The sequence below is a fragment of the Cicer arietinum genome, chromosome 3 (genome assembly GCF_000331145.2).
Source record: "Cicer arietinum cultivar CDC Frontier isolate Library 1 chromosome 3, Cicar.CDCFrontier_v2.0, whole genome shotgun sequence".
Classification (NCBI taxonomy): domain Eukaryota; kingdom Viridiplantae; phylum Streptophyta; class Magnoliopsida; order Fabales; family Fabaceae; genus Cicer; species Cicer arietinum.
Genome location: NC_021162.2, coordinates 1,235,062 through 1,244,240, shown reverse-complemented (window position 1 = coordinate 1,244,240; position 9,179 = coordinate 1,235,062). Strand labels below are relative to the sequence as shown.

The 9,179-nt window shown below is 32.1% G+C and overlaps 1 protein-coding gene across 1 annotated transcript; it reads right to left on the bottom strand.

The window, feature by feature from the left end:
• Positions 1-2,908: 2,908 nt before the first annotated feature.
• LOC140919596 (uncharacterized) lies at positions 2,909-8,639 on the bottom strand. Its single transcript, XM_073365962.1, has 8 exons — positions 8,426-8,639; positions 8,137-8,275; positions 7,893-8,051; positions 7,603-7,812; positions 7,417-7,509; positions 7,211-7,327; positions 6,902-7,123; positions 2,909-2,920 (listed from the first exon to the last, which is right to left on the bottom strand). Exons 2-8 carry the CDS (start codon positions 8,269-8,271, stop codon positions 2,909-2,911), a joined length of 948 nt encoding a protein of 315 aa, XP_073222063.1. The 5' UTR covers positions 8,272-8,275; positions 8,426-8,639.
• Between the last annotated feature and the right edge of the window lie 540 nt (positions 8,640-9,179).

Below are 9,179 nucleotides of genomic sequence, written 5' to 3'. Positions count from 1 at the left end.
TGAATTTAATCTAAAATTGAGAATTATAATTATAATTATAAATTTAAGTAATTATTAAAATCAACTTTGAATATTAGATAATCAATAGTGTATATTTTCTATTGCTTTTAATTCAATCAATTATTTATACATTCTAAAGATTATTTTTTTACACTAGTTTTATTTGATATATTTAATGAGATTTCACTTTGATATATATCATGAAAATTCAGTTAGTCTCATTTTCATGTATTAAATATGAATTTTGGAGTCATACATCTCATATGAGAATAAATATTATATATATCATATGAATAGAAAGTGGTTGTAACTTATAAACCTTATTATATTTATATATCTATATCTAATAAATACATAAAATTTTGTAATATTTTATTATTATTTTTGATAAATTATAAATTGTATCAGTTATTAATTTAAAGTTAAACGCTTTATTAATGTTAACTATTTTATTTATTTATTTATTTATATTATACACAACTTCTCACAAAAAAATATTGATATTATAATAAATAGAATAATGAGTTTTTTTTAATAAAATATTATCGAGTGATGATAGAATGGTGGATGAATTACGTTAAACGACTAATCCTTTTTCTAAGTATTGGCCTTATTAGAACTTTATTAACTACATGTGTGGCTGTGTTTATAGCATCAGCCCAGAAATACTTAGGAGATTTGAGTTATAGTTCTAGCTAGTTCTTCTAAAGACTTATTCTTCTTTTCTACAACTCCATTTTGTTGTGGAGTTCTAGGGACTGAGTATATATGGTGAATTCCATTTTGTTCACAGTAGTTATTAAAGGATTCATTTTGGAATTCGATCACTCTTGATGGAGATTATTTTCTGGTTCTTCTCATTTTGAACTAAATTTGCAAATCTTTTGAATTGTAATGGATTTAATACAAAAATGTTCTATTACTCCTGTCTATTTACGGTTATTATACAATACAAATGTGGTCGCATGATTTTGTAGTGAAGGATGTCCAATTATTTTATCTAACAAAATTTGTCAAATTCTCGAGTTAACTCAGAATATACGAGGTTATGATTCTATCAAATTGAGTTAACAAATTTGAAAATTTGAATATCTGAAATCTTAGTTATCGTATTGGGTTACATTCTATTTAAATTTTTGTGGTGATCGGTAGTTAAACTAATATATTAAGGTTATGATTCTTGCAATATTTTATATAATTGTTTAAACTGTTTTGGTAATTGCTCACTCAAAAACAATTATTAACATGACTTAGTAAAAAATATATATCCAAATAACATGAATTAGTAAAAATCATGAGTGAATGTATTCACACATAAATTCATTCAAAAGACAATTTTCATTACCACACAATCAACATATTAAAAATAGCTTAGAGACTATTTTACATTTCTCTAGTTCATGACCAAATAGTATTGAAAGTAAAAGTTTTTTACTAACCAAATTGTAGGTTTACCCCTGACCAATCTTCCTCCTTTTTCACTAATTTTATTCATATTTCTAATTTTCTTTATATAACTATTGTAGCACTTACCTTGAAGATGTGTGTGTTATCTATTTTGATTTTGATATTTGATATTTGATGAACGTGCTTGAAGGATTTGGTGTGTCTAAAGTAATAGTATCTGATAATCCAAATTTCAAAGTTGGTGATTTAATTTCTGGGTTTACTGGCTGGGAGGAATACAACATCATCACTAAAACAGATCAGTTGAGAAAAGTTGAGCATGATGATCACATTCCTCTTTCCTTCCATCTTGGTCTTCTAGATAAATATAACTTGTTTTAACCATGTAATTGTTTGGAAAAACTTAAATTCCATGTTGAAAACCGGATTTGTTAAGATGAATTAGAATCAATATAAAAACCTAATATGATATTAGATTACAGTAAGGTGTCTTTCTTTATAATTCTTGTCAGACCTCATTTAGATTATGTAAGACTTGAATTTTCTACGATATACACCCCTCATGTGTAACTATTGAGTTTGGTACGTTGTTATAAATGATGAGTGATCCAAATTGATAGAATTTGGTACTGTATTAAGTTTTTATATTGGGTCTAACTCATCTTACAAAATCAAATTGTAAGTTACGAAGTGTCTCTCTTTATAAACACAATTCGGACTCAATATTGTAGCACCGACATCTCTTATAGAAGGCGTGTCTCGGTGTCTGACCCGACACCGACACCTTAGTTATATTCAGTTAATTCATTTTTTCAAATTGTTTCCGGTGTCAACGTGACAATGTTGTGTCTGTTGTCTGTATCGGTATCCATGCTTCATAGTATGTTATTGGTCTTTGCCGTTTATTAATCTCCATATGGAACCTGGTTGAACCCGTTTAGTGAGGTCTCCACTTTCAATCACAACTTTTCATAAATTAATCCATTTATTGCTTATTAATTTGATAAATAATGGATTAATCTGTTCAATGATTCATAGGAATGTCAGGTTTTACTCCTTATGCTGGATTTTATGAGGTGTGTTCTCCAAATTGCATGGCTGCTATGTTGTTGGAAGTGCTGGCACAAATGAAAAGGTAATCTTCTCTATTTTATTTAAGAGTTTATTTTAATTTAATTTAGTCGGCTCTTATAATATGCTCATAAGTTTATTTTGGATTCTTGCATATTATTGATAGAGCGCTCCTTAGTCTCTATTGATAATATACAGTAATCCAAAATTTAATAGACTTTCTAGAAATTTGCTAATTTGTCGACACAATTATTTCATTCTCTATATATTTGAGAGGCCTTGAATTGTATAATAGAATTAAGAAGTAGAACACTATTTTATCTATTTCTAATTTACCAAATAACAATATCAAGGGAAGAGAAATATTGAAGTACCAGAGAAGAGTCACACTCCAACCAACAATGACATCATCCTTTCTTATAGACCACCTCTATTGCGAACTCTGCATGAATAGAATAAAAAATAACACAAAAATCAGCAAAACAATCAAGCACAACACCAATGTTGAGCAGGAAAAACTTCCGATAATAATAGCTCTTAGTTGCATTTTAAAGAATTTATTCATTGTTCATTTAAGCTTATCTTATGATTTAAAGACAAGTGTTTGAGAGAATTTACGAAAAAAAATTAATTTAATCATCCATATATATGCTATTTTTGGCTATTTTTTATAAACTTTCTTAGATAACTTATGAAAATTTTCTGCAACTTATATGAAAACAATTTAATCACATTATTTTTTTATTTTATCATGCAAGTTATTTATACATAAATGTTTATATGATAGACACTTTTTATTCTTTAGGTTGAACTTCTAAAGAATAAACTTGGATTTATCGAAGCTTTTAACTAGAAGGAAGAATTGGACTTGGATGCAGCTCTAAAAAGGTGAGTATCAACCTCAAGGATTATTGTATAGTTGTGTGTTAGCAATTTTACGTGGAAATGGAAATGATTTACGAAGTAGTTTGTTTGAAAATTATACTTTCTTATACAATCATTACTAAGTTCTATTTGAGCTCTCTTTTGATAAACAACTTAATTAAGTGCTTATTATATAAGTGTTTATACATAAATTATTTCTATAACAAAAGATAAAATAAAGTTAAATTATTTTCATATAAGTTTTATGTTGTTTTCATTAGTTATAGTAGAATTTGAACAAATCGCTATTGTTTTGCAATACTATTGCATAACAAAATTTGAAGAGATTGTTATTTTCTGTAATCTGCGACACTGACTTGAAGAGCATGTGGAAATATATTAGAAAACAATTTATGGACATATCGTAAGTTGTTTTCTTAAATTTCCCAGACAATCTCACAAGTGTTTATGTCGGGAGATAACTACAAATAAGACAATTGAAATATCGCTCGTTATCCTTCATGACCACTAGTAGATATAGTTAGATATATGTTATAATTGGATTGATATATATTTCGATCTTTCAAGATTTCTTGTAGATAGTGTTATGTAGATATATGTCTTCAACACAAAAAATTTGAATATATAATTCTTCTTTCTTTATAGTTCGCCTAATCGACATTCACTACGCGAAAAAACGGATTTTACAGCGCTTTTTTTAAGCCATTTACAGCGCTTTTTCAAAAAAATAAGCGCTGTGGAAATGAGCGATGTAAATGATACAACAGCGCTTTTAAAAAAGCGCTATAAAACATGTAAATACAACGGGCGCTTGTTATGCACATTTTACAGCGCTTCTTCACAAAAAGCGCTGTAATATGCACCCCATTATATGAGTTATGGGTGTGCATTTTACAGCGCTTTCTCAAAAAAGCGCTCTAAAATGCACACCCATAACTCATATACGAGTGGGCATATTACAGCGCTTTCTCACAAAAGCGCTGTAATATGCCCACCCATAATTTCATATATGGGTGTGCATATTACAGCGCTTTCTCGAAAAAGCGCTGTAAAATGCCCACCCATAATTTCATATATGGTGTGCATATTACAGCGCTTTCTCAAAGAAGCGCTGTAAAATGCCCACCCATAATTTCATATTATGGGTCTGCATTTTACAGCGCTTTTCTTGTACATTTTACAGCGCTTTCTCACGAAAGCGCTGTAAAAGGTGCACCATTAAAGCGCTTTAGAACAACATTTTACAGCGCTTTTTAAAAAAAGCGCTGTAAAATGTGTGTGTCTACAAAGGCTGGAGGGTAATAAAGCTGCAAAACTTGCAGCAACAAAAAATCTGGATCGGGGAAAATCGGTCGCTGCTGCTGCTGCTCCTAATAAAAGTCAGCCACGCCTTGGTAAATACGGGGCGTGTCTTGACATCCAAATAAAAAGGAACATGGGCAGCAGCAACGATTCGCCCATTGTACAAATGAATCAAGACATCTTTGGAGATGAGTATATTGAGTACCTCGAAAAGGAGCAAATGTACGATCTTCTCGAACATAAGGAGCTGAGTGTTACTGTAATCAGCTTGTACATAAGGTAAAAAATACTTTTAATTGCATTTATTTGTAATTAATTAAATGTATTGGTAATTAATCTAGTTTAAAATTTTCATTGAAGGTTTTTGTACGAGAAGGTCGTGTGCACGAGGAAACTGTCAAATAAATACTCATTCTTGTCTCCGCATAAGATGTCGATGTTCAAACTCGATCCAGACAATGTAAAACACTACATTGTAGATATGTTTTTAAGAAATAAAGAAAGTGATAAATTGTTCTTGGCACCATATAATTCAGGGTACGTAATTTTATCTTTTTTAATTGATGAGAATTTAATTTATTAGTTGTCTATAAACAAAATTGCTTAACCAATTTTTTGTTGTTGTAGGGCACATTGGGTGCTATTTGCAATCAATGCGGTCTCTGAAGTGATATACTATTTGGATCCCGTGCACGGCGATTACACCAATCACCCCGGAATAAAGAATATGCTCGACACGTAAGTAATATTCATTTATTTCTTACATATATATATTTATATATATATATATATAAATATATATATGTAAGAAATAAATGAATATTACTTACGTGTCGAGCATATTCTTTATTCCGGGGTGATTGGTGTAATCGCCGTGCACGGGATCCAAATAGTATATCACTTCAGAGACCGCATTGATTGCAAATAGCACCCAATGTGCCCTACAACAACAAAAAATTGGTTAAGCAATTTTGTTTATAGACAACTAATAAATTAAATTCTCATCAATTAAAAAAGATAAAATTACGTACCCTGAATTATATGGTGCCAAGAACAATTTATCACTTTCTTTATTTCTTAAAAACATATCTACAATGTAGTGTTTTACATTGTCTGGATCGAGTTTGAACATCGACATCTTATGCGGAGACAAGAATGAGTATTTATTTGACAGTTTCCTCGTGCACACGACCTTCTCGTACAAAAACCTTCAATGAAAATTTTAAACTAGATTAATTACCAATACATTTAATTAATTACAAATAAATGCAATTAAAAGTATTTTTTACCTTATGTACAAGCTGATTACAGTAACACTCAGCTCCTTATGTTCGAGAAGATCGTACATTTGCTCCTTTTCGAGGTATTCAATATACTCATCTCCAAAGATGTCTTGATTCATTTGTACAATGGGCGAATCGTTGCTGCTGCCCATGTTCCTTTTTATTTGGATGTCAAGACACGCCCCGTATTTACCAAGGCGTGGCTGACTTTTATTAGGAGCAGCAGCAGCAGCGACCGATTTTCCCCGATCCAGATTTTTTGTTGCTGCAAGTTTTGCAGCTTTATTACCCTCCAGCCTTTGTAGTTTGGCAGCCCTATTAACCTCCAATTTTTGAGGTCTGCTGCCTTTTTTTGGCTGTAGGGGTGGTTTATTTATTTGGACCTACAAAAATGAGGTAAAATGTTAGTTTATTGAATCTGAAAAAATAAAAAACCTTAGGCAATAAATGTGACAAACCTTTTCGGGAGATGTAACTGATTTGTCCTTGGGAATCTTTTTTTCGAGGGCAACAAGGTGTGTGGGCCATGCCACGTAACTGCCAATAGCGTCGCTTAAGAACTTCATATCTCCATCGTTGTCCGGTATGGGCAACGGTGCAGTTGGTTCGAAAGCAACCGTAGGCGATACTTTGACATGGCCCGCGGGGATCGGAATATTGTGCAATACTTCTCCCGAAGTATTGTGCAATATTCCTTTTCCCACCTTCCGTTGAGTCGGCGAGGACAAGTATAGGACACATGTAGTGACACCCTACATCAATAGTTAAAACATAAGTACAGTTAATATATAAGTTTGTTTAATACATAAGTAATTACATAAGCAAGTAAGTAGTAAGTAATTAATTACCTCGGGAATACTCTTCAAACCGACGTTGCAACTCCCGGTTTCACTCTCCATTTGTATTTCAGGTTGGAGCTGAACCGGAAGTTGCTTGTCTTTATTCGTATTCACCAAGAGTGCCACTTGCTCCGATAAGATTCTGAGCTTCTCTAATACTTCCTCGTTGGAAGGTTTTTGGCGCTTCTCTTGAGGAAAAAAGCTTTTGGGAGTTACGCCAAATCCTTTCCCCCTCACTCGACCGGAATACTCAGGGACATTAAACACTTTCCCAAGAATGTCCCTGCACGTATCCTTGTTGCCCTCTTGAGTTTCAGAACTTTGTTCAATAGTTTCCTAAAATACATGTAACATTAAAAAGATAAGTTCAATAGCATTTTTAAAATACAATATTAAAAAATATTAAAGTGATAATATACTTACACAAAGTTCTACAACTTTCTTGACATTTTCATTATCAACCACTCCTTCTTTGTTAACACGCGCTTCCTTCCATAAGATATGACGACCCAAGGGTTGATCGGCTTGGGTGTCTTTTCTCTATTCGTTAAAATCATAAACAAAATAATACAAATTAGTTACACACTATAGTTTATAATACAAATTACAAGTGATGTTTAATTACTTACAATTTTTTGTTCAAGGCGTGCATATCCCATACGTGATTTCTTGTATGGGTGTTTTGGGTTGCTTGCCCGTTCGCGATTTGCCGTACTAATATTCTATATAAAAAAAAAATTGCAATTGTGTAAAAATTTAAAATACGCTACGAATATGAATAATAAAACACAAATGCTAATAAATTAATAACTTACGACAAACGCCGGGTCAGAACGTTTGGAAACAAATGCACTCCATTCATCCTTTGATATATAATGTTGATATATCTTTGGAGGTTCAGCATTTGTGTTTCCTTCTCTATCTTTTAGATAGAAATTTGAGAGATGGGATCTAAATCCACGATGGATTTTCCCAGCAACTCTCAAAACATATGACTTTCGTTCCTCATCAAGAACAAAAGTGGTCTGCAATGAAAACAATTATAAGTAATGTATTTTACAGAAAAAAAATTATAAATGACAAAAGAGTAGATCAAAATATTTACTTGAATGTCATTCCAGATGATATCTTTGGCATCCTTCAACGCCTTATCTCTCCAGTTGTCTATTGTTATTGGGACATTTTGACGAACAACAGCCCCAATGTAGCTTACAAACATGGAGCTGTTGGGGTCAACTGGCTGACCACTCTCGTTCCAGCCAACCTAATAAACTCATATAGTAAGTACATGCCCTAAACCCTAAAAAAAGATAAAAAAACACACAGCAAACAGAGTATATATAGTATACCTCAAATTTAATGCCACTGCTCCGTGCTTTAATCACCCTTTGCATGATAGTTGCACCACGTTTGACTTCTTTTTCGTAAGTCTTAGAGGTGCCAACTTCTTCATTTTGAACTTCTAAATCTTTGTTTGTATCCATTTAACTACAACAAGTTCAACATGCACTTTAGTATAACATCAACAAGCTCAACATGGATCATGCATTATTATAAACAAACTCAACATGTATCAGTATATCTTAAAAAAGCTCAACATGCATTTTAATGATTACAAAAAATTTATAACATCAATACCTGAATAATGGTTCGAAGAAAGATGAAATCTAAAGAACAGAGGGAACGCAGAAAGTTCACAGAAATATGGTTCAAAGAAAAGAGGGAACGGTATTGAAGAAATACGTAATGAGGGTTACGTATTTCAATGAAAATATATTGTGTGAAATGGGAGAGATGATCTTGGATGGAAATAAGGTTCGAAATGAAGGAGATGATCGTGGAAATAAGGTTCGTAAAGAACGGGATGATATGGTTTGCAAAAAGAAGAGAAGAAATGAAGGTTGAGATCAAGGTTACGTAATGAAGAGGAAACTGAAGAGGTAACTGTTATATATACGTAACACTTTTACAACGCTTTTTATAAGCCTTTTACAGCGCTTTTCCACATAAGCGCTCTAAAAGGTCTCTTTAGGTTAATTTTAGAAGGCTCTTTTAGAACGCTTTTTCCAAATAAGCGCTGTAAAAGACCTCCGTGTGTTATTATGTTATATGAATGTTTTTTAAAGCCTTTTACAGCGCTTTTCCACATAAGCGCTCTAAAAGGTCTCTTTAGGTTAATTTTAGAAGGCTCTTTTAGAACGCTTTTTCCAAATAAGCGCTGTAAAAGACCTCCGTGTGTTATTATGTTATATGAATGTTTTTTAAAGCCTTTTACAGCGCTTTTCCACATAAGCGCTCTAAAAGGTCTCTTTAGGTTAATTTTAGAAGGCTCTTTTAGAACGCTTTTTCCAAATAAGCGCTGTAAAAGACCTCCGTGTGTTATTATGTTATA

Excerpts from the sequence above, each read along its gene's own strand:
- LOC140919596 (XM_073365962.1), bottom strand. The coding sequence starts at position 8,271 with ATGGATACAAACAAAGATTTAGAAGTTCAAAATGAAGAAGTTGGCACC. Across the intron at positions 8,052-8,136 it reads GCAGTGGCATTAAATTTGAG|GTTGGCTGGAACGAGAGTGG; the intron begins GTATACTATATA and ends TGAGTTTATTAG. Across the intron at positions 7,510-7,602 it reads GTTCTGACCCGGCGTTTGTC|AATATTAGTACGGCAAATCG; the intron begins GTAAGTTATTAA and ends TTTTTTATATAG.